Here is a 26,098-nt window from a genome sequence, read left to right on the forward strand (position 1 = left end):
TTTACCTGCTAGATATCAGAAATAGATTGTATAAGCTCAGAAATAAACAGCCCTCTCCACACTAATATTTCCTCCTCCTCTCTCTTAAGTTATAATTATGTCATCTAGAATAAGTAGACAGATACTTGATGGAATCAAAGTTCAAGTGAGAAATAAATCCTCAAATTATTAATTACCAGTACTCTCAAGTACTCATTTAGTCTTATGGCCACAGGTGAATTCAGATGGATTTGATAATATTTATTTCCTCTGGAAGCTGAGAGACATAGGGAGGAGAAAAAGACATGAACCTGCAAATTGCAGTATGACATAATTGAGATACAACCATGACACATTTGAGGTACAACCAAAATATCTATGGAAGTATAGACTGGGAGTGACTAACTTTGTCTAAGGGGACTAGGAAGAACTCACAGAGGAGGCAACATTTGAGCTGGGTCACGTAAGATAAGTAGGAGAAGGGGGTAAAAACTATCCAGACAGAATAAGCTGTGAAGATCTCAATGTATGTCAGAGTAAAGGGTGTTCAGGGAAGGGTGTAAAATCCTGAATAGTCAGAATGTAGGGGAATGAAGTGGACTGCACAGGTAAGAGGTGAAGCTATAGAATGAAGCTGGGGCCATGCCAAGGAGTTCGCATAATATCCCACAGGCAGTGGAAGAGACCACAGAAGACTTTGTGTGAGGAAATACGATCACACTTGTATTTTTCCCTCTCTTGTTGGCCTCTCCAGCTAGGCAGGTTTTGTTTATTATATTGCTGCTGTTACTTTATTGCTGTTGGTTGAAATCCATCAAGCATTTATTAGTATGCCACACACAGGCACTGTGTTAAGTGTTTTATATAAATTGCTGGATGTATGTTTGGGGAATGAACCCTTAGGTGCTACTAAGAAGTCATTTCTGCTGTTGTCTGAAAGGTTTCTACTGCAACCTTCTCATTTGAGAAAGACAAAAGGACCCATGTATTTTTGCTGTGTTTTGGACATATTTAATCAAATACTATTTATTATTTATGAATTTACTTCAACTGAGCATATCAGAGAAATGGAGTAAATCCTGGCATTCTAAAGAACTGGATAGATCTTTACTGAAAGGTGTACCTCAAGGGCAACAATTGATCGGTTCTCCCAGAGGCAAATTTCTCTGCCCTGGTAGTGTTCTGTGAGTCATTCATGGCCTCCACAGTGACATAAGCACTATATGACTATTAAACATGGCTTTATTTAAGTTTGGGCAAAAAAAGATCCCTGAGTTAATCTGGGAGACAGAGAAAATAAGAATCTGTAGGATTTTGGTTTTTGTTTTATATATACAACTCTTCTCTGCCGAATGTAATACAGATGGAAAAATTGTGATGCTGCTATCAAGCTGTTGAAAACAGTCTGCTCACCCAGATGGGCGCTCATTTGAAAGACAGGCACACCCGGTCAGTTCCCAGTAGCCAGCCCTGCAGTTCTTACACCTGGCTTCATGCAAGCACAGAAGGTGAAGCCAATTAATAACTTGTATAATTCCAGGCTGTCTCTACTCCCATGGCCAAATTCTGGACTGAGGATTGCAAACCCTCAGGAGACTCTGCTCTTCTTAAAGATCAAACCATAGAGTTTGCTGGAAACCAGGAAACAAAGGAGGTATGCTCTGATCAGTCATAGATTGTATATTATATGCTCTGATCAGTCAGTATGCTCTGATCTGTCATAGATTGTATATTATAAAAGTTGGAGAAGGATCTCAAAGTTGAATTGGCTTTTCCATATTGCCAAAATCTTTTAAATCCTGGAAATAAAATTATCTGACAGTTTGAACCCCCAAAACCCAACTGAAAGGACTACTTTGGTGTCAAAGAGAAAAATTTCAAACGGAATCAATTTTTAGATGAGAACAGAATAGGATAAGGGACACGACCCTAGGGCTAGAGGTCACAAGGGTCCTGTGGCTGTCTTATAAGCATCCCAAAAATCCCCATGCCTCATATGGTCTCATGTTTCATTGTCTCCCCATAGACCAAGCTTTCCATATAGAAAGTGATGGAGCTTTTCCAGGGCAGTTTTTGCCTCTCTTTCTTTATTGATATTTCCTTTCACTTTGGTACCCAAGACTTCATACTGGGCATCTGCCTTCATGCCCACCTCTCAGTGTACCTCAGGAACTTCTTGTTTCATTTTGGAAAGAGGCTGGGTAGAGATATACATACGTGCATATCTTGCCTATTGTTTTTGGTTTTTAGAAATATTGCTCCACAAGGTTTTATTTAGAAAATTAGACAAATTTACTCAAATTACACTGTTACTAGCTGCTTAGATTACTACACTTATTCTTGGGACATCTGAACTTTAGCATTCCTTACAGCTAAAAGAACTTTCTTACAGTAATATTTCAGGCATTACACATAATCAAGAAAGAGCATTATTTCTGAGCAAAGGAGCCTGCCTGACATTTATAGGTAATTTTATTAGACTAAACAAAACGAAATAATGGAATCAAATAATATCAGACCATAAAGGAGGCAATCCAGTGTAAAGCTGCTAATTTTTACGGATGTGAAATGAACTGACCACCTGCAACAGCAACAGTTTTTTGTTTTTCATCATTCTTTCTGTCTTTTCCCCCTGTTTAACTGGGCATGGGGCCACCCAAAACCAGGCAACACGCTCCAGTCTCCCTTGCAGCTACATATGGTCATATTCAGCTTTATTCTATTTAGCTAATGGATTGTAAACAAAAGGTTGTGTTTGACAGCTTGGAAGATTCCTTCTCCCCTTCCCCCTTCCTGCTGGCTGAAAGACTGATGTGATGGGTGGAGACAGTGTCATCTTGGACCATGACACAGAAGCTATTGCTTTCTGGTGCACTCAGGAATGGTAGAGCAATAAGGTAGAAGGAGCCTGAGTCTCTGAAACATGGCACTCTAGAGAGATTGCCTTCTAGATTTCTTTAAGTGTAAGACAATCAGATATCTATCTTTGTTTAAGTTACTGTGGTTTTGGATTTTTGTGTTACTCTTAGCCAAGCCTACTCTAAGCTGCTATATCAATAGTCTAGAAAATTATTAAATTGATTAGCAATGGCTTGCTAGAGGAGGGCAGGATGATGGGTGATGGGCAAGGCCTGATTCTAAATCCAACAGAGAAAGCACTTTAAATATTCTCTGTCTGGAGTTCCCAAATACTGATCCACAAATAGCTGCATCAGAATTACCCTGACAGAGGTTCCCGTAAATCCAGACTTCTGGTTCTCTTTTCAGGAGATTATGACTTAGTAGGCATTCTATGGGGTCCAAGACTGACATTATTTTAAAGCTCCTCACATAACCCTGATATCCAGATACACTTGGTAACTATCTGATCTACAACTGTTCTCTGCTGTGGGTCTGGGGTGGGGGGTGAAACAGAACCACCAGAAAGATTTGTTTGTTTTGGGGAAAAAAGCAAACAAATTTGAATTCTGAAATAATTTATTCCTCAAGTTATTTAGACCCACCTCTCCTTCTCCTAGTACCCACTGACAGTCACACAAATGTCACCAAATGAACTGTTCTCTTTCAGGTTAGCCTTTGATATGGTTTGGATCTGTGTTGCACCCAAATCTCATGTCGAATTGTAATACTCAATGTTGGAGGTGAGGCCTGGTGGGAGGTGACTGGATCACAGGGGTGGATTTCCCCCTCGCTGCTGCTCTCATGAGAGTGAGTGAGTGCTCATGAGATCTGGCGCAGCACCTCCCCACTCTCTCTTCCTCCTGCTCTGGCCATGAGGTGCCTTCTTCCCCTCTGCCTTCCACCACGATTGTAGGTTTTCCTGAGGCCTCCCCAAAAGCTGAGCAGATGCCAGCATCATGCTTCCTGTTGCAGCCTTTGGAAGTGCAAGCCAATTAAGCCTCTTTTCTTTATAAATTACCCAGTCCCAGCTATTTCTTTATAGCAGTGCAAGAATAGATGGATACAGCCTTCGTTCAGACAAACTGACATTGACATAATTTGCATGTGGTTAGACTGCATGTGGCTACTGTTTTTTGTTTTTCACAGATTACATTTTCCATGGGAGTTTAGTCAACACCAATGTGCATTACTATACATTAATTTCTGACAAAACGAATTACCATGAAAATGCAGAAAGACTTTACTTTTTAAAGATTCCAGGGCCTCACACCTCAGAGGTTGAACTTTTTGGTCCTTGCAAAGATCTGCAAGGTCAGCAGATTCAGTTAAACAGCTGTCAGGCAAAGCTGGCCTAATAACACTCGGGCATACCAGTGGGTTCTCTTGGCAGAAAAGGTGATGGGCAGGGGAAAGCATTAACAGAAGGCAGAGTGTGGCGAGACATTCCCAACAGCAGTGCACAGAAAGGGATTATACTAAGAGTACATCTACACCAGAGAAATCCCCTTTCAAGATCCATCCTCACGTTGACAGGTGCAGGCTTGGGAACTCAGTTCTCCTGCCCTCCTCTGGAAAGCTAGAGGAGAAAGAGCCTCGACCAGGAGGAAGCCAGGCAGGTCTCAAGTGGTTCACTATAACTCTGAGAAGAAATATAATCAAACAGCACCAAAGATGCGTTTTAAGACAAAATTCCAAAATGACGCTGAAGATACCAAAGATCTAATTCTAACTGGGTTACTAACTCAGTCTGAGTCTGGGTAAGTCACATAACGTTTCTGGTTTTAAATTTTATCTTATGCAGAATCAAGGGATTGAACTTAATGAACTATGAAATTCCTTTTAAAAGTTGGACAATTTTATATTTATTGAATAGCTAATTATATTATATATACATAGGTTCAAGGAAAAGCTCTCAGTCAATTATAGATTTGTTTTTATTTTAAAATATAAAAATCCTAAATCCCAACATAAAATCATCAGAGAGACATGCATGTCTTTGAAACCTGAATTTCTGAAAACTTTCTTAATTGCTTAATCCCCATAAACTCTGATGGCATCCTGTTGTCCCTACTGAAAGATGCCATTATGCAAATATTTAGCTTAGTACTTTTAAACATCCACAAACGTTTATTTCACTCTCCCAAATAACATCAGTCAGAGGACTGAAAACATTCTGAACCCAGGCACTTATTGACATGATAGCTACAGGCTCTCATTAAAGGGTAGTCTATGAAATCTAATTCTGTGCTTACTGATGGTCTCCTGGGTTAAGAGAAATTGCAACCTGAAATGAGATACAGCTCTTTTATTGGTTGTTGTTACTGCAAAGTGGTCTTGAATCTTTTGGTGCTCTCTCCATTTTAACCCTCCTTCTTCAGGTGACACAGCAGTAATAAAATACTCACTTCCTAAACCTTCCACATAACCCTGCTACTTGACTCACAGGCCATTGCCCATGTAAAAGGATTGAAAGATAAATTGGAACTCCCAGAAATCCCAGGAAATATTTGTATGTCATAGAGCTCCAATAGATTAAATAGGTTGGATTAAGCGCCAGTGCAATTCAGGGGAATGGAGAGAAAAAAACCAAACTTACTTCATCCACATGCCCAACAGTTCCATAAATCCTTGCCATCTGTCCAATGAGGTAGGGGAATCTCTCACCAATCTCTTTCAGCATTGGAAGAAAACCATTCAAAGCCACTGGCTCATAGCCTGCTATCTCTATTAGGATGTTTAGGATGATGTCATTATGGGTTGAATCCTTCAAATGCCCAATTAGGAAAGGAATACACTTCTGAACTACCTATAAAGAGAGAGGGGAGGAGGAGGGAAGAAAGAAGAAGGAAAAAGAAAAGTTAATTAAATTGCAATTAATTTTGAAAGCAAAATTTTTTTGTATTAAACCTGAACTCAACACATTCTGGGATTATTAACCTCATTGGTACTCAGGCAAATCTCCCAAGTTTAGAATTTAAAATTTACAATAAAATCTTCAGAGCCTTTAGTTCCTTTTTCTTTTAATCTGTGCCTTACTGTTGAAGAGTGAAGTTTAAAATAATGCTTCAGTGTTGCTATTCATAAGTCAAGTTTCGATGTGTTATTTCCTCATTGGGAATGGTACATTTCCTCCAACCACCATGAAAGCTGCAATTTAAAGGACAATTTAAGTAGGTAGGAGATCCTTGTTGACTTTAATCAAAGCCTTCAAAATGGAGAAATCCAGTTTAGAAATGTTTAATAAATAAAAATATGAAAGCAGAAAAGATCTCCCACATTTTCTTCAATTTTCCATTTTGATCACAAAAATGTAATAATAAGATAAAATTATTAAAGCAAAATGATTTATACCATAGTCTCATATCTTAATTTTTTTTCTTGACTCTTAATGCTTATATGAATGTAAAGGTGAAATTTATCCAAGAAAATGGAACTCTTTGGTGGAATAAAGACTCTATGTTAATATGTCACATACTGATAATGTAATGAATTGTTTTGTTTGCTAAAATAGAAGAATTAGAAAGGGAAACTTGTGGGAAGCTGAACAACGAAAGTGAAACAGATTTGCCCATCCATATTTCTGCTTTATTTGTTTCTTTTGTTTGTGTTTGATTTACTTTATTGATTTGTCATTTTTTGAGTAGGGTAGACTTTAAATGTAGCTTCCAGTATTAAAACCAAATCTGATACACAGCACCATCTGCCCAAAGTTGAACTCATAATCCACCCCCTACCAAAAACCTGCTTCTCCCACCACCTCTTCTGGCTCTAAGTGCCTCCTTTTCCTATAAATTACACCATTATCCACCTGGCTACTCAAACTAGAAACTGTTTCTCCCTTACCAGCAGCTATTTTCCAAGCAATCACCAAGTCCTGTTGATTCCAATACCCAAGAATCCCACAGATTTGTCCACTCCTTTCTTTTTATATTCATCCATTCATTCACTCTTTCACAAATACTGACTGAGTCCTTCCTATTTGCAAGCTGTAGGTGATGGGGACAGCAATAAGTCTGACAAGATTCACTGTTTAGTAAAGGAGACATTCAGTAAAAGAAATAATCACATCAGAAATGAACAATTATAATTTTAATAAATCCCATGTAGGGAAAATGTAGGGCTCTGTGAGAGACTGTCCCAGGGCCCTAATTGAGGCAAAGGGTCAGGGAAGGTCTCTCTCAGGGGGACATGGAGCTGAGATCCCTGACCCAGGCATCCCACACATGGGTTATTCCAACAGCCTCCTAACAGGTCTCCCTGCCCTCAGTCTTGCCCATCCAATCTCTTCTCAGATTTAGCCACAGTGGTGTTTTTTCCTGCCTTAAAACCCTACGGTCACTTGCCCTTTTTTTCATACCTGACTCCTATCCATCTTCCCACATTCAGTCCCTTGTCCACTTGGTCCACCTTCCCCAGTCCAGATTCCACTACCTATCGCACATCAACTATGATGAATTATTTTTAAAAATTCTTAACTTGAGAAATTTTCTTTTGCATCTTGGATTTTACTCATGTGATCTGTTCTGCCTGGAATTCATGTTGCCCCTATTTTGCTTGAGTAGCTCCTGATCATTCTTGAGGCCTCAGATGAACTATTATTTCCTTAAGAAACCTCCCTCAACTCCTCTCTTCTTCCTTCTCAGGCTATAGTGCCCTTGTGGAAGCTCCCACTGTACCCTAAATGGCCCTGAGCAGGTCCTTCACATGATTCCTTCTTACTGCTGCTCTAGACGCCTTTCAGGCTGGATTGAAAGCTCCACAAGGTTAAGCATCATCCCTATCTTGTACACCATTGGACACCTAATGCCTTACACAGAGCTTATCCGGAAGGTGAGTTAATAAGTTTTTGAGCAACAAATCAAAGGAAGATAAATCTAATTTGTATAGAGTGACATCTGAATAAAACATCTCCCTCACCCCATAGTAAAGAGTTGTACACAATGTTTAAACATATACTGTCATGTATTACTACAAAACAATTAACAAGAACATAAAAGAAGAAAGTTTCTAGATAATTAAAATTATCCTATATAGAGATTTAAACTTCAGATTCATATCCAGTACTTTTGGAGGAAAGAATAGGGCTAGATTCTGGTAAATAGCATATACGAATGCACAGTTCTAGAAATGCTGCCTGTGCATTAGGAAGCAATTGTATGTTCTTCAGGAGAAGCCATGCAAGGTCCCTGGCATATATGGCAGAAGTGTCAGCCAGCTGCTCCAGGTCAGGGCAACATACTTAACCTCATGTTTTTAGCAATGAAAAATGCTTGCACATTTCCTGCCCCATTCTATAAAGTTTCATTTCCCAGTCCTTACTCTTCAGGTCCTGTTTCCTGAACACCAAGGTCTTTGTGACATGTGCTTCTCTCATGCCACTTTTACTTTAAAATTTAAACTTCAGCAATACGTCCCAAGCTACACAGCATGGGTTTTAGCTGTTGTCCCATAAAGAACAATTAAGAAGGAAAGAAAAAGAAGAAGTGAAGGAAGGAAGGAAGAGAGAGGAAAGAAGAAAGAAAGAAAGAAAGAAAGAAAGAAAGAAAGAAAGAAAGAAAGAAAGAAAGAAAGAAAGAAAGAAAGAAAGAAAGAAAGAAAGAAGGAAGGAAGGAAGGAAGGAAGGAAGGAAGGAAGGAAGGAAGGAAGGAAGGAAGGAAGGAAGGAAGGAAGGAAAGAAAGAAAGAAAGAAAGAAAGAAAAAGAAAGAAAGAAAGAAAGAAAGAAAGGGAGGAAGGAAGAGAGGAAGGAAGGAAGAAAGGAAAGGAAGGATAGAAGGAGGGACGGAAGAAAAAGAAAGAAAGAAAGAAGGAAAGAAAGAAAGAAAAGAAAAGAAAGAAGACAGAAAGAGAAAGAAAGATGCTCAAGGCAAATACATACACTTGGGCATAGTTGAATCCACAGAAAGAGCAAGGGAAGAGAAGCCCTGAACAATGTAAATTAAATAATAACAATTTTACAAATTCAACAAAAGTTGATATTTTTTACTCTGAATTCCGAATAGCCTAAAGTTTGTTACGATGATAGAAAAGATAGATATTTCTTGAAGTTTATCCACACATGAGAGACAAGTCTGCTTTGGGTTTTAGATAGATTATTCTTGGATTAGAAGGAATTTTATTTTCCAAACATAGGGCATTTCCTTAGGCTGGTGTCTTCAGTGCTTCCTCATTGAGAGCTGCCTGCCTGATGCAGGGAATGGTGGGCTTCAATGAGAGCCAAGTAGCCACTAAGAATAAGATTCTGGCTGCAGAGAGCAAGCTGACATGGACTTTGTTCAGGCTGTAAACCATGGACAGCTGAAAAAGCTACCAAACTGGCCTTGTTGCCTCAAATCTCTCTCCCTTCTGTTCAGGCTCCTCACTGCCACCAGACTCATAGCCCTCAAACTCCGATCTGATCACCTCAGGTTTCTCTTAGAGACTTTCAAAATTTTCTCATGGCCCATGGACAAAATTCCAGAGCCATGGTATTCCAGACTCCGGTGTCTTTTTTGATGGGCCTATCTGCAGACTCTTCCCCTATGACCCAGTTACATGGCACTGATCACCCACAGTGGCTTGAACACAGAGAAATCTTGTACTTTCAAATTCGATCTCAAATCTCTACTTCTGGGAAATCTTCTCTCCACCCACCCTAACACATGCAGGACCTGACACTAGGGTACAAGCAGAGTCCTTCACATCACAAATACTCAGCCACTATATAAAATGTTCTATCCTCCTCCCTGACAAATGTGCCTTTCTAACAATCTGTGACACTTGATTTGAATTTAGAACGTTTGACCTCTGGAGGAAAATAAGCAGAGATGTCTCCCAGTCCCCATTCCTTGTCCCATACCTTCTCTTCTATTTCCACCCCGGCTTTGCCCTGCATGTGAACACCCCAGTCCACACATGCAAGCTCTTCTAGGCCACCTCTCAAGAATATGGGGTCAACTGTTGGCATGGCTTGTTCTCAGGAGAACAGACCCAAGGACCAAGTATTCACAAATCCTGGAAGCAGGTTTGAGATACCTGGGAAAGGAATTCCAAGGTCTCAGTTACCTGAACTGAGTTTAGTGGGCAAAAGAGTGGGTGGGAACTGGGGGTGCAAGTAAAGGAGGGCCCAAACAGAATGCTCTAAACCAAGTAGCCCAGCATAGGGCCTCAGCCCTGAATTCCCTGGTTTTTCCTGGGTAGAATTAGTCACTTCCTCTTCCATGCTCCCACAGCAGTCTATTTACGAGTTTGGCATTTTGTCATTGAAGTTTTATGAATACATCTCCCAGACCATGTACACCTTGAGGATATGGCCATCTGAAGACAGTGCCATAACTTAATTTACAGCAATAACATTTCAAATCTTATGTAAAGAATAAATTTTTTGAGCAATTAAAGTCTCAGGATACAAAATCAATATGCAAAAATCACTAGCATTCCTATATACCAACAGCAGGCAAGCAAAGAGCCAAATCATGAATAAATTCCCATTCACAATTGCTACAAAGAGAATAAAATACCTTGGAATACAGCTAACAAGAGAAGTGAAGGACCTCTTCAAGGAGTGCTACAAACCACTGCTCAAGAAAATCAGAGAGGACACAAACAAATGGAAAAACATTCCATGGTCATGGATAGGAAGAATCAATATTGTGAAAATGGCCATACTGCCCAAAGCAATTTACAGATTCAATGCTATTCTTATTAAACTACCACTGACCTTCACAGAATTAGAAAAAACTACTTTAAAATTCATTTGGAACCAAGGAAGAGCCTAAATAGCCAAGACAATCCTAAGCAAAAAGAATAAAACTGGAGGCATTATACTACCCAACTTCATACTAAACTGCAAGCCTGCAGTAACCAAAACAGCAGAGTACTGGTACAAAAACAGACACACAGACCAATGGAACAGAATAGAGATCTCAGAAATAAGACTGCACATTTACAATCATTTGATCTTCAACAAACCTGACAAAAACAAGCAAGGGGAAAGGATTTTCTATTCAATAAACTGTGCTGGGAGAAGTGACCAACCATATGCAGAAAACTGAAACAGGACCCGTTCCTTACACCTTATACAAAAATTAACTCAAGATGGATTAAAGACTTAAATGTAAAACCCCAAATGATCAAAACTCTAGAAGAAAATCGAGGCAATACTATTCAGGACATAGGCACAGGCAAAGATTCATGATGAAAACATCAAAAGCAATTGCAAGAGAAGCAAAAATTGACAAATGGGATCTAATTAAAGAGCTTCTGCACAGCAAAAGAAGCTATCATTAGAGTGAACAGAAAATCTATAGAATGGGAGAAGATTTTTGCAATCTATCAATCTGATAAAGGTCTAATATCCAGAATCTACAAGGAACTTAAACAAATTTGCAAGAAAAAAAACAAACAACCCAATTAAAAAGTGGGCAAAGAATGTGAACAGCCATTTCTCAAAAGAAGACATTCTTGTGGTCAACAAACATGAAAAAAAGCTCAACATCGCTGATCATTAGAGAAATTCAAATCAAAACCACAATGAGATACTGTCCCATGCCAGTCAGGATAGCAGTTACTAAAAAGTCAAGAAGAAATAAATGCTGGCGAGGTTGTGGAGAAAATGGAACATTTTTACACTATTGGTGGGAATGTAAATTAGTTCAACCATTTTGGAAGATAATGTGGTGATTCTTCAAAGACCCAGAACCAGAAATAGCATTTGACCCAGCAATCTCATTAGTGCGTATATACCCAAAGGAATATAAATCATTCTATTATAAAGATACATGCATGCATATGTTCATTGCAGCACCATTTGCAATACCAAAGACATGGGGTCAACCCAAGTACCCATCAATGATAGACTGGATAAAGAAAATGTGGCACATATATACCATGGACTACTATGCAGTCATAAAAAGGAACAAGATCATGTCCTTTGCAGGGACATGGATGGAGCTGGAAACCACTATACTCAGCAAACTAATGCAGAAACAGAAAACCAAACACCACATATTCTCATTTATAAGTGGGAGGTGAACGATAAGAATACAAGCATATGATGTGGGAAGGGTGGAACAACACACACTGGGGCCTGTTGGGAGGCTAGGGGGGAGGGAGAGAATCAGGTAGAATAGCTAATGCGTGCTTGGCTTAATAACCAGGTGATGGGTTGATCTGTGCAGCAAACCACCATGGCACACATTTACCTGTGTAATAGACCTGCACATCCTGCCCATGTACCCCAGAACTTAAAAGTTGAAGGAGAAAAAAAAAAGAGCAATTATGCACACACATGTGTGTTGGCACACACTTTCTCTTCAATTAGTCTTCATGCCCAGTTTTATCTTGTAATTACTTTGGCTAGCATTAAGAATCTACTAATCTCTAGAAATCTACAAAATGACTGCCATTCTTTTTATTTACTAATTCCCACCGTACTGAAATATATTATATATTCCAAAAACTATAGTTCTGCTCTAAATTTCAGAACAGTCTATATATTCCAGCACTCCATCTTCTTAACATTCTGTAAATGACTTCTTATTTTAAATAAATACCAAAAGTGACCCTGAGTATTGTTGGCCTCGGTTAGGTGTGTGAATAGAAATGCTCTACATTGTTGTGTGAAAATCCTAGAAAATAATTCTCTCCTCTAGGGAACACATCACAAAAGCAGCTCCTCTGTGTCTGAACATTCATCACCGGAAGACTGCCCTTGCCACTTCCTGCCACTCATTGCTGTGTGCTTGGGGCTAGAAGCTAATGTCCCAGGGATAACAACAGATGTGCTTATATGTGTAACTAAACTCTGTTCCTTTCATTGGCTAGACTACAGCATGGTTTACAGCAGCCAAGATTACAGACTTGATTCTCACAAAGGCCACTCGGAAAACTGACCATCCAGCCTTTTTCCGTAAATGGATCCTGAGAATTCTCTGGAGGTACCAGGTATAAATTACTAGCCAGGAATTGCCTCCTCCCATCTGACAAGGATAGTGTCCTGAAAAGTAGGATGCCCAGAGGGCAATGATGGAGGAAGGGGACCCACCTACTCAGTTAGCCACATCCTGGAGCTCACAGATACGTGGATGTTGAGGCGAGGCTACCGTCACAGTCTCATGGACTAGTCAGCTTTATGTAGAGAAATTTTTTTTCAAGGGCCAACTGTTGATCCTCCAGCCCTGGAAAACCATGTTATCCCAGGTCACAGAGGGTGAGTAGTGAGAAGGGCATTTGGGACACATGAAACATCCCTGCACATTGCCTTCCCTAGGGAGCCCACTCAGTTTACCTCCAAGTTACACAGCATCAGGAATGCTTTAATGCAGGAACAGAAGCTTTACTTGAATTCCAGTTTCATGAAGTCAAAGTCTCCTTATTTAGCTTCCTCTTTTGCCTGAAATGAATTAGGCTTAACTTGAAAGCTTCAGTCTAAATTTCTGGTTGTCGCCACTTATTTCCCTTCTCAGTAAACCATTTCTCCACATATCCTTCCATCTCCCTTGCTCACTGTCTAATTAAGGAAGGGGTGAGAGAGAAGGTGAATCAGGTGGTTTCTGTATTGTACCACCTGTGGTGACAGACCCTTTGAAATCAAGGGTGCACTCTAGTTCTAGGGGTGCTGGCAGCAGGAACAGAGCATGAAGAGCTGAGGGAGGCAAGTGAAGAGGCCGCTTTGCCATGAAGGTAGGGCTGACAGGAAATGGGACTCCACAATCCCCCCTGCCATTACAACTTCTTCTCCCCAGGTAGGATCCCGGTATTGGTGGGGTCCATCCACATCACTCTAGGTGCTCCCTAAACCCTGGCCTCTTTGTTCTGGGATCCACATGCAGCACCCACAATACCTAGCAGAACATGAGTTCACCCTCTCCTTTTGTTTACTCTCCTTCTCTTGTCTAGCCACGCTCCAACTGCCCTCTCTTCCTCACCTTCTCCTGTATCTTCTGGAACTTTCATTTGCTTCACAAGCCACAGCCTTACAGCCTTGATTCTTTAGTGTGTTGAGGTCAAAAGATTTCATTGGTTGGAATTAGACTGGGTTTGTATTGCAGCTTGGCCTGATCTATCTGGCTTTGGGAAAGTGACCTAGCTAGTGTGAGGCCCAGATGGTTTTAGGATGGTTTTAGGGAAGGTAGTATGACTCTGATGGTCAGTGGGGGACATGAAAGTTGAAAGGCTGATAAAGATGAAGTGCATGTGAAAAGCCACCTCAGCCACCAAGTCACCCTTTGGTACCACCACTGTTCTTAATAACCTCTCCAAACTTTGGCTTCTCTATTTATAAAATAAAAAGCTTGTTGTGGGAAATAAATGAGACGTCTGTGATACACCTACATAGTGCCTGGTACATGGTATGAGCTCAGTCACTATTAGTGCTATTGTCCACCCTCCCCTGCCTGCTGGGACCAGCACTGAGAAAACTCCTCCTCTGTTAGCCTTCTCTACAGTGGAAGTGGAAGCTGCCCAGTTATTTCCCCAGTTGGAGACCTCTGTTCTAGGTGATCCAATAATCCTTCAACTCCACTCCTCAACCCAAACTCTATGGCAGTTTTGCTCATCCTTTCTGTCCTCAGTCCTTTCCAAAATTGGTTCTCTCACTTGTGCTCTGGAATACATTCCCCATCTTCCTCCAGCACCTTGTTCTGTCTCCTATTTCCTCTCGCATCTTCAATCCCTTATTCTTATTGTGTCTTTAACCCTCCTTGTTTCTTCTAAACTTCCTGAATTGGCAGTCCATACTCATATGGTCCTTTCCTAACCTTCCCTTCCACATGCAATCCACAATAAATGACTGACTTCTCCCACTCCACCTCACAAATGCTGCCTTTTGTAAAAAAGATACAACTGATGAGCCCCAATTGCCAAATCCAAGGTCAATGCCTGCCTCTTGTCTTTTTTACTTCTCTAGACCTTGACCCTGTTGAGCCACTTTTTCCCCTTTCACAGCATGAATTTTCCTGGTTCTTCATGTCTTCACTCTTTTTGTCTCTTGTTAATTTGTTCATTTCTTAATTCAATAACTTTGTATTCACATCATACTATGTGACCCAGCACTACACTAGGGAGTGCATATGACTATGTAGATAAGAGTCCTATGTACCTTAAGGAGTTTATCGTGCACCAAAAGAAACAGTCTTGCAAAAATGACATATTGCTCTAGGGGCAACAGGGACAGTGCATACCAATAACATAGAACTCCCCAGTCCTCTGCCTGAGCTCTAGCCTTGCTACTCAAAGTGTGGTCCCTTGAAGCAACAGCAGCAGCACCATATGGGTACTTGTAAAAAAGACACAGTTGAGTCCCCAATTGTGTCTAATGAACCTACTGAACCAAAACCCCTGGGATTGAGGCCCAGGCATTGGTCATCCTTGTTGGTCTCATCTCCTGAAGCTTCCTGTGAATTCTGCTCTCCAATATCCAAGATTCCCAGCTCTGAATCATCCACATAAAAGTATGCATTTTTCAGGGTATGGCTCTGATGTCACTCCCTTTGTGGGGCTTCATGGCATCTATTTCCCCCTAAAATAGAATTCATTACCCCCTCTCTCTGTTTATGCCATTTGCAAAGCATTTATCACCTTGTTTAATTTGGTTCTATCTTTGTTCTCAGTTTGGTTCTATGAATATTTATTGAGCACTATCAGATACTGTGGAAAAGTCTAAGATACAGAGGAAAGAAGAAATCATTTCTTGTCAAAGGAGCTTGCAGTCTATTGTGGCTAATTATGCATACAACTATTCTTTCTTGCTTTTCTTTGAATAATTTGGATGCTGAATACAAATGTTCCAGTCTTCACTTTAGCATTGATTTTTTTTCAAGTGGTGGATAGTGAAATTATAAAGAAATGGGACAACCATAATTGAATAACCTTGGGCTAACCATTCATATTTACTGGGCACACATGTTGGTTGATATGGTTTGGCTCTGTGTCCTCACCCAAATCTCATCTTGAATTGTACTCCCATAAGTTCCACATGTTGTGGGAGGGACCTAGTAGGAGATAATTTGAATAATGGGGGCAGTTTCCCCCAAACGTTTTTCATGGTAGAGAATAAGTCTCATGAGATCTGATGGTTTTATCAGGGGTATCCGAAAATGAGAGGCTTCATTTTCTCTTACTGCCACCATGTAAGAAATGCCTTTTGCCTCCCACCATGATTCTGAGGCCTTCCCAGCCATGTGGAACTGTAAGTCGAATTAAACCTCTTTTTCTTCCCAGTCTTGGGTATGTCTTTATCAGCAGCATGAAAACTGACTAATACAGTAAATTGGTACCAGTAGAGTGGGGCGTTGCTGAAAAGACACCTGAAAACTTGGACATGACTTCGAAACTGGGTAACAGGCAGCAGTTGGAACAGTTTGGAGGGTTCAGAAGAAAACAGGAAAATGTGGGAAAATTTGGAACTTCCTAGAGACTTGTTGAACAGCTTTGACCAAAACACTGAAAGGGATATAGACAATAAGGTCCAGGCTGAGGTGGTCTCAGATGGAGATGAGAAACTTGTTGGAAACTACAGCAAAGGTGATGCTTGTTACGTTTTAGCAAAAAGACTGGTAGCATTTTGCCCCTGCCCTAGGGGTTTCTGGAACTTTGAACTTGAGAGAGATGATTTAGGGTATCTGGCAAATAAGTTTCTAAGCAGCAAAGCATTCAAGAGGTGACTTGGGTGCTGTTAAAGACATTCAGTTTTATAAGGGAAGTAGAGCATAAAAGTTTGGAAAATTTGCAGCCTGACAATGTGATAGAAAAGAAAAACCCATTTTCTGAGGAGAAATTCAAGCTGGCTGCAGAAATTTGCATAAGTAACAAGGAGCCAAATGTTAATCCCCAAGACAATGGGGAAAATGTGTCCAAGGCATGTCAGAGGTCTTCATGGCAGCCCCTCCTATCACAGGCCCAGAGACCTAGGAGGAAAAAATGGTTTCATGGGCAAGGCCCAGGGCCCCCATGCTGTGAGCAGTCTAGGGACTTGGTGCCCTGTGTCCTAAACACTCCCACTGTGACTGAAAGGGGCCAAAGTACAGCTCGGGCCATGACTTCAGAGGGTGCAAACCCCAAGCCTTGACAACTTCCATGAGGTGTTGAGCCTGCAGGTGCACAAAAGTCAAGAATTGAGGTTTGGGAACCTCTGCCTAGATTTCAGAGGCTGTATGGAAATGCCTGGATGTCCAGACAAAAGTTTGCTTCAGGGGCAGGGCTCTCATGGAGAACCTTTCCTAAGTCAGTGCAGAAGGGAAATGTGGGGTCAGAGCCTCCACACAGAGTCCCTACTGGGGCACCAGCCTGTGAAAGCAGCCAGGAGGGAGGCTGTACCCTGAAAAGTCACAGGGGTGGAGCTGCCGAAGAACCCCTGCATTGGTGTGACTCAGATGCGAGACATGGAGTCAATGGAGGTCACTTCGGAGCTTTAATATTTGAGTGCCCTGCAGATTTCAGACTTGCATGGGACCTGTAGCCCCTGGCTTTGACCAATTTCTCCCATTTGGAACAGTTGTATTTATCCAATGTAACTTGCTTTTGATTTTACAGGCTCATAGGCAGAAGGCACTTGCCTTATCTTAGATGAGATTTTGGACTGTGGATTTTGGACTGTGTTAATGCTGAAATGAGTTAAGACTTTGGGGGACTGCTGGGAAGGCATGGTTGGTTTTGAAATGTGAGGAAATGAGATTTGGATGGGCCAGGGATGTAGTGTTATGGTTTGGCTCAGTGTCCCCACCAAAATCTCATCTTGAATTGTACTCCCATGATGCCCAAATGTTGTGGGAGGGATGCAGTGGAAGATAATTTGAATTATGGGGGTGGTTTCCCCCATACTGTTCTCCTGGTAGTGAATAAGTCTCATGAGATCTGAAGGTTTTATCAGGGTTGTCTGCTTTTGCATGGGGTTTCTCATTTTCTCTTCCTGACACCATGTAAGGAGTGCTTTTTGTCTCCTGCCATGATTCTGAGGCCTCCCCAGCCATGTGGAACTGTAAGTCGAATTAAATCTCTTTTCTTCCCAGTCTTGGGTGTGTCTTTATCAGCAGCATGAAAACGGAATAACACATTGGTACTCTCCAAAATCCATTTCGAATTCCCTCTTCCTGGCAGCCTCTAGTTTCTGTCTGTGTATCCTCCAGTTCAAGAGAAGCTCTAGAGGTAGAGCATGTATCCTAAACAGACAGAATATCAAGACTTCTGTTGGCTGCTGGTGGCAGTGATAGATGTAGGAGAAGCATAGTGCCAAGAGAGCCCCTAGCACCTATTTGGAGATGACAAGGAGAAAGCCTGTGGAAAATGGAAGCCTAGAAGTCAAATCTGAGAAATCAAAATAGAGAAATTGTTTGTTCATATTATTTTTGAACCAAACCTCATCTAATTTTTTTTCCCATCACATTAGCTATAAATTCCTATCATTGATGAAACTATTGTGGTTTGGGTGTTCTATTACTGATAATCATAAGCATCCTAATTGTTACAATATTCTACTTGAATCCAAAGAACAATAACTGATTTGCTATCTGAGAAATGAACCTTTGCTCTCACTATAGGCTGATTAATTCACAAATAAAGTTAAGTATAGTTCTTTCTCTTGGTTTTACCTGAGAAACTACAGATTCCTAGAACTGCATGATGACATTAAACTTTCTTTAACGCCATTCTACAATAGCTACAGATTCGCACATCTCTTGCCTTTTTTTTGTTTGTTTGTTTTGTGTTTTTAAAGACAGAGTCTCACTGTATCACCCAGGCTGGAGTTCAGTGGCTCGATCTCAGCTCACTGCAACCTCTGCCACCTGGTTTCAAGCGATTCTCCTGCCTCAGCCTCCGGAGTAGCTGGGATTACAGGCTCCTGCCACCACGCCGGGCTAATTCTTCTTTATATTTTTTATTTTTTTGAGACAGAGTCTTGCTCTGTTGCCCAGGCTGGAGTGCAGTGGTGCAACCTTGGCTCAGTGCAACTTCTGCCTCCTGAGTTCAAGTGATTCTCCTGCTTCAGCCTCCTGACTAGCTGGAATAACAGGCATGCACCACCATGCCCAGCTAGTTTTTGTATTTTTAGTAGAGACAGGGTTTCACCATGTTGGTCATGTTGGTTGAACTCCTGACCTCGTGATCTGCCTGCCTCAGCCTCCCAAAGTGCTGGGATTACAGGCATGAGCTACTGCACTCAGTCTAATTTTTGTATTTTTAATAGAGACAGGGTTTCACCATCTTGGCCAGGCTGGTCTTGAACTCCTGACCTTCTGATCCACCCGCCTCAGCCTCCCAAAGTGCTGGGATTACAGCCATGAGCCATTACTCTGCCTGGCCCATTTGTTGCTTTTCATTACTGTATCTGTATGGTTAATTTTTTAATTTTTAATTTTTATTTATTTATGTCTTTATTTTTAAGACAGGGTCTCACTCTGTCACCCAGGCTGGAGTGCAGTGGCATGATTTTGGCTCACTGTAGCCTCAATTTCCCTGGCTCAGGTGATTCTCCCACCTCAGCCTCCTGAGTAGCTAGGACTACAGGTGCCTCCTCCATGCCCTGCTAATTTTTGTATTTTTTGTATAGACAGAGTTTCACCATGTTGTTCAGACTGGCCTCAAGTGATTCACCCACCTCAGCCTCCCAAAATATTGAGCTTACAGGCATGAGCCACCATGCTTGGCCTGTGATGGTTAATTTTATATGTCAACATGACTGGGTCATGGGGCACCCAAGTATTTTATTAAACGTTATTTCTGGATGTGTCTGTGAGGATGATTTCAGATGAGATTAGCATTTTAATGGGTTGACTAAATAAAGCAGATTGCCCCTGCAATATGGGTGGGCCTCATCCAATTATCTGAGGGCCTGAAAAGAACAAAAAGGTGGAGGAAGAGAGAATTTACTCTCTCTGCCTGATTTTGTGAGCTGGAACATTGGTCTCTCCTGTCCTCAGACTGTAACTTATGCCATCGGCTCTCCAGTTCTCAGGCTTTCAGACTTGAATTGAAATTATGCCACTGGTTTTCCTTGGCATCTAGCTTGCAGATGACAGATGGGACTTCTTAGCCTCCATAATTTCATGAGCCAATTTCTCATTATACAAATATAATAAGTAGATGAGTGCTTTCACTTAAAAATGGACATGTATAAATGTATGAGACAGGAAATCCTAAGCACATATGCTGTTCACACACAAAGAAACATGCCTGGTTGCATGGACCATGACATATACAATGTACTTTTTACCTCGAGTTGTTTTTTCTTTGCTGCTACATGCAACAGCCGTAGTAGATGGTACTGTTCTGGCTGTTCCAGCTGAGACATCAAGGCCAGGAGTTCTGTCAGGTGTCTATTAATTGGCTGAGGCTGCTTTTCATACACAGCAGGTAACACTCTCAACAACATGGTGTTACCTGTTAAGGGAACAATAAAGGAAATGATGACTTTATCAAGCCATGAGCAACAGAAATAACATTATTACCAATGTAATAATATTGGCACTTACACATTAAATAGCACAGACTGATGGCCAATTCTTTAACTAAAAATAACGTGGTACCTTATTCTGAGATTAAAATGTGATTTACTCTGATTCCACAAAAGGAAATATTTTATGATATAATCAGCACCATTAACTAATGAAAAATTTTCCTGAGTAATGCACCATGGGGATAGAGGAACTCTGACAGTAATCAGACCACACCCTTTTGAAGGAAACAGTTCCAGTAAAGAATTACTGATGATAAACAAAATTTAGATGATGTTTAAATGAAAGCTAAGCAGTGCTATAATCATGGACCTAAATGAAACTGAACAACAGAAAAAGTGCAGAGGGATGAATTCACATTCCTGGAAGATACAGAATCATAATTTAGTCAACTCACATACAGAAACTATGCTTATTTTATGAATAGTTTAAGAAGTAGTAATGCAAATTTAAATCCACAATTTCTGCACTATTTCAAGGGAAGTTTAGCCTCAGCTGGTTTGTCACACATAATTTCCTCAAAGATATGTATAGACAACTAGATTTATAATGGCAAAATCTCAAGAAATATATTACATAAGGTATAGAAACTTATCTGCAATCAACATATGGGCAACATCTGCTTATCACTTTATGGTATGGATTTTTTTTCTCAAAATCCTCACAAGTAGTTAAATGTCTCAGGGGAATTGTTTCTAGGGATTTCTTGAACAATAATTTTCTTGACTCTATTTACTTTTACTTTAAATTTGGCTTTGTATATAGAAGCCATATACAGAAAGAATCAAATAAGCATGAATTACACATATATGGGCCTTCATTAAATGGTAGGAACATGCCTATATATAAAAGACAATTATTAAAGAAAGAAGACCAGGATTTTCAGAATATCAATATCTAAATTTAATGAAAGTGTGATTCTGGATAAAACTGAATGAATTTGGGAGACAATAAAAAATGAGATTTTTTTTCCCCACATGTAGTTCATAGAATAAGTCTAAAGCAGGTTTTATCATGTTCTCCAGAATACAAATTGTTGGAAATATTTACAGTTTTCTTTAAAATGTTGTGTTCACCAGTATTTATTTTCAATAATTTAATTTTCAACAATTTGCTTTGTTTTTTGTTTATTTTACTATGAGTGTCTCCTTAAAAGATCAGGAATTTTTTTAATGCAATACCCAATTTGTACAGCCCACATTAGATCATAGAACTTAGTTATGAGGACATACTGATCAACTGCTAAAAATGGTCACGTTAAAAGGGACTGTAGTTGCCATCTAAGACAGGAAACTATTGTGTGGCATTTTGTTACAAAACTCACTACAGGCCCTGGGAGCCTTGAAGGGAAAAACCCTAGATTAGTCATTTTCAGCTGACTTGAATTTCATTCAAATATTACAAAAATAAATGCAGAACTTTTGCAGAAATCTTATAAATTCCATTAGTAAATAATACCTTCTTTTAAATTATGAAATAGTTCAAGTCATCAAACAATTGTAGGCAATAATATAAGGAGCATTGGTGTGCCTACCAACCAGATTTGTCAAAACTTAACCTTATATCATAATTGCTTTTCATCCCATTTGTTTCCTTTTCTCCCCAGAGGCAACCATCATCCTAAAGGTAGTATTTATGATCTCTATAAGTATTTTTACACTTTAATTACATGCATAGGTATCAATAAACATTTTATAGTATGGTTTTTGATGTTTTAAAATTTTATATGAATACCATCATACTCTACATATCCCTTTGCAACTTATTTTTTTCCTATTCAACATTTTGTAGAAGTTATACCTCCAAGAAGCTCTCCTTCATTTATTCTCACAGCCATGTGTTATTCCAATGTATAAATATGCAACAACTTATTTATATACACTCTGTGATTGAAAGACATTATGTTGTTATTATTATTCGTTGCTATAATCAATAATGCTGAAATAACTGTCTCTGTGCAAAAATGAGAGATATTTCATAGGGTAGTGTTTCTGAGTCTAATGTGCTTAGAAGTCACTGGGCATATCTTTAAAACACAGATGTTGATTCAACAGGTTGGAGGTAGGGTTTGAGAGTCTGAATTTCTAACCAGCTCTCAGGTGACACTGATGGTCCCTGGACCACATAGTTAAGTGGCAAAGCACTGGGTATGTCCCTAGGAGTTGACTTTGTAGATGTTCCAAAATTTCTTTGTGAAGCAGTTGTATTCATTTTCTATAGCTGTCATTAGAAATTATCTCAAAATTAGTGGCCTAAAATAACACAAATTTATTATCTTATATTTCGGTAGTTCAGAAGTCTGACGTAAGCCTCACTAACATAAAATCAAATGTGTGCCCAGGGTTGGGTTCCTTCCTGGAGGCTCTAGGAGAGAATTTGTTTCCTTGGCTTAACCAGTGATATACTTTGGCTCCGTGTCCCCACCTAAATCTCATCTTGAATTGTAATCCTCACGTGTCGAGGGAGGGTCCTGGTGGGAGGAGGTTGTATCGTTAGGGTGATTTTATCCATGCTGTTTTCATGATAGTGAGGGAGTTCTCATGAGATCTAATGGTTTAAAAGTGGTAGTTTCCCCTTTACTCTCCCTCTCTCCTGCTGCCATGTAAGATGTGCCTTGTTTCACCTTTGCTTTCTGACAGGATCATAAGTTTCCTGACGCCTCCTCAGCCACGTGGAACTGTGAGTCAACTGTGAGTCGTGCCCTACAAGGGACACAAACTCATCCTTTTTTATGGCTGCATAGTATTCCATGGTGTATATGTGCCACATTTTCTTAATCCAGTCTGTCACAGATGGACATTTGGGTTGATTCCAAGTCTTTGCTATTGTGAATAGTGCTGCAATAAACATACGTGTTCATGTGTCTTTATAGCAGCATGATTTATAATCCTTTGGGTATATACCTAGTAATGGGATGGCTGGGTCAAATGGTATTTCTAGTTCTATATCCTTGAGGAATCGCCACACTGTCTTCCACAATGGTTGAACTAGTTTACACTCCCACCAACAGTGTAAAAGTGTTCTTATTTCTCCACATCCTCTCCAGCACCTGTCATTTCCTGATTTTTTAAATGATTGCCATTCTAACTGGTGTGAACAAAGCTGGAGGCATCATGCTACCTGACTTCAAGCTATATTACAAGGCTACGGTAACCAAAACAGCATGGTACTGGTACCAAAACAGAGATATAGACCAATGGAACAGAACAGAGTCCTCAGAAATAATACCACACATCTACAGCTATTTGATCTTTGACAAACCTGAGAGAAACAAGAAATGGGGAAAGGATTCCCTATTTAATAAATGGTGCTGGGAAAATTGGCTAGCCATAAGTAGAAAGCTGAAACTGGATCCTTGCCTTACTCCTTATATGAAAACTAATTCAAGATGGATTAGAGACTTAAATGTTAGACCTAAAACCATAAAAACCCTAGAAGAAAACCTAGGGAATACCATTCAGGACATAGGCATGGGAAAGGACTTCATGTCTAAAACACCAAAAGTAACAGCAACAAAAGCCAAAATTGACAAATGGGATCTAATTAAACTAAAGAGCTTCTGCACAGCAAAAGAAACTACCATCAGAGTGAACATGCAACCTACAGAATGGAAGAAAATTTTTGCAATCTACTCATCTGACAAAGGGCTAATATCCAGAACCTACAAAGAAATCAAACAAATTTACAAGAAAAAAACAAACAACCCCATCAAAAAGTGGACAAAGGATATGAACAGACATTTCTCAAAAGAAGACATTCATATAGCCAATAGACACATGAAAAAATGCTCATCATTCCTCACCATCACAGAAATGCAAATCAAAACCACAATGAGATACCATCTCACACCAGTTAAATAAGGTGTTATAATTAGCTGTGTCTTATGTTGAATTGTACCATCTCACACCAGTTAAATAAGGTGTTATAATTAGCTGTGTCTTATGTTAAATTGTTGTTTAGGTATCCCATAGCTGTTGTCGCTACTGTAAATGAAAACTTTATTTTCAAAGGCGTTTTCTATTTATATGCTAGTATTAATAAAGCAATAGATTTTTGTATGTTGATCTTATATCCAACAAAAGTTGCTCAGTTCTTATTAGTAATGTCTTTTGAGTCTCTTAGATTTTTCTGTATGTGGATGATCCACTCATGATAAATGATAACAACTTTATTTCTTTCCATCCTAATCCTTATGTTTCTTCTCCTTATATCCTTATGTCCTACTTTACGGGCAGGGACTTCCAATACACGCTTTGATGAATAGAGTCACTGTCCACGGGTATCCTTGTGTTAATCCTGTTTTCAAAAGTATGTTACCATGGATTTACAATTACATATGTATCTGTTTCTATAGGTTTTGGTATTTATGTTTTTTCAGTTTAAGTAAGTTCCTGTCTGCTTTCTAGTTTGATTATTTTGAGTGTTGAATTTTATCAAACATTTTTCTCATCTGTTGATATGATTATGCTTCTCCTATAAACTGTTAATGTAATACATTAACAGCTATTCTAACATTTAATCAATCTTGCAGTCTTAGAATAAACTCAACTTGCTAATGATATATTTTTATGCATATTGCTGTGCATAATGTGTATTTTTATGCATATTGCTGTGTCTGTTTGGCTAATACTTTATTTAGAGCTACTGCATCTATATTCTTTTTTTTTTTTTTTGAGACGGAGTCTCGCTCTGTGGCCCAGGCTGGAGTGCAGTGGCCGGATCTCAGCTCACTGCAAGCTCCGCCTCCTGGGTTTACGCCATTCTCCTGCCTCAGCCTCCCGAGTAGCTGGGACTGCAGGCACCCGCCACCTCGCCCGGCTAGTTTTTTGTATCTTTTAGTAGAGACGGGGTTTCACAGTGTTAGCCAGGATGGTCTCCATCTCCTGACCTCGTGATCCGCCCGTCTCGGCCTCCCAAAGTGCTGGGATTACAGGCGTGAGCCCCTGCGCCCGGCTGCATCTACATTCTTAATGAGACAGGTTGCAGTTTTCCCCTCTTGTATTGTCCTTGTCTCTTTTTGGTATCATACTTAGTAGACATGTAAAACGAATTTAGCACATTCCTGAACACTCTATTCTCAGAAGCAGTTTGTGTAAGATAGGGATTATGTGTTACTTGAATGTTTGGTAGAACTTGCCCATCGAACTATCTAGGCAGTACTCTATATATTTCATTATATCAAACCTTAAATTACGTAGTTTAAGTTTCTGTATCCTTTGGCAGGCTTTTTTTGGCATTTGAATGATGAGTTATGATATAGGTGAACTTCTCAGTTATGTTAAAATCTCCCTCCATGATTAGGTATTTGCCCATTTCTCCCTGCAATTCTGTCAATCTTTGGTTTATATTTTTTGAAACTATATTACTAGATAATTCAGAGATATCATCCTGCTATTCTTTGTATCGTTCCTGTATTTCTTTGAATCATAATTTTAACTATCCTCTTCTGCCTAAGTCTATTTTTTAATGATGTTACTATTGCTATGCTAGCTTTTTTGAATAGTACTTGCTTGATATGTTCTCTTTCTCCCCTCCAATTTAAAGTTTTTAACTTTTAACATTTCTACTTTATGTTTTATGTGTAGCTTTTGTAAGTGATGTATAGCTGGATTTTTAAAATATTTCTTTTCTTTTTCCTTCTCTCTCTCTCTCTCCTTTTCTTTTTTTCAGGGCCTCATTCTGTCGCCCAGGCTGGAATGCAGTGGTGTGATCATAGCTCACTGCAGCCTCAACCTCCCAGGCTCAAGTGATCCTCTTGCCTCCTGCCTCAGCCTCCTGAGTAGCTGAGACT

The 26,098-nt window shown here is 39.9% G+C and overlaps 1 protein-coding gene across 10 annotated transcripts in view; it reads right to left on the reverse strand.

Moving 5' to 3' along the window:
• Positions 1-26,098, reverse strand: part of LOC105488561 (ventricular zone expressed PH domain containing 1) — a 274,214-nt gene that overhangs the window by 177,677 nt on the left and 70,439 nt on the right. For all 10 annotated transcript variants that reach the window (XR_011619845.1, XR_011619848.1, XR_011619849.1 and 7 more), the window contains 2 exons: positions 20,067-20,233; positions 5,477-5,686 (listed from right to left, as the gene is read on the reverse strand). Coding sequence is in view for 2 of the 10 variants with exons in the window: in XM_011752748.2 (XP_011751050.1) it covers positions 5,477-5,686; positions 20,067-20,233 (377 nt within the window). In the remaining 8 variants the exon portion in view is untranslated. The remainder of the gene's footprint in view (positions 1-5,476; positions 5,687-20,066; positions 20,234-26,098) is intronic.

The sequence above is a fragment of the Macaca nemestrina genome, chromosome 2 (genome assembly GCF_043159975.1).
Source record: "Macaca nemestrina isolate mMacNem1 chromosome 2, mMacNem.hap1, whole genome shotgun sequence".
Taxonomy (NCBI): Eukaryota; Metazoa; Chordata; class Mammalia; order Primates; family Cercopithecidae; genus Macaca; species Macaca nemestrina.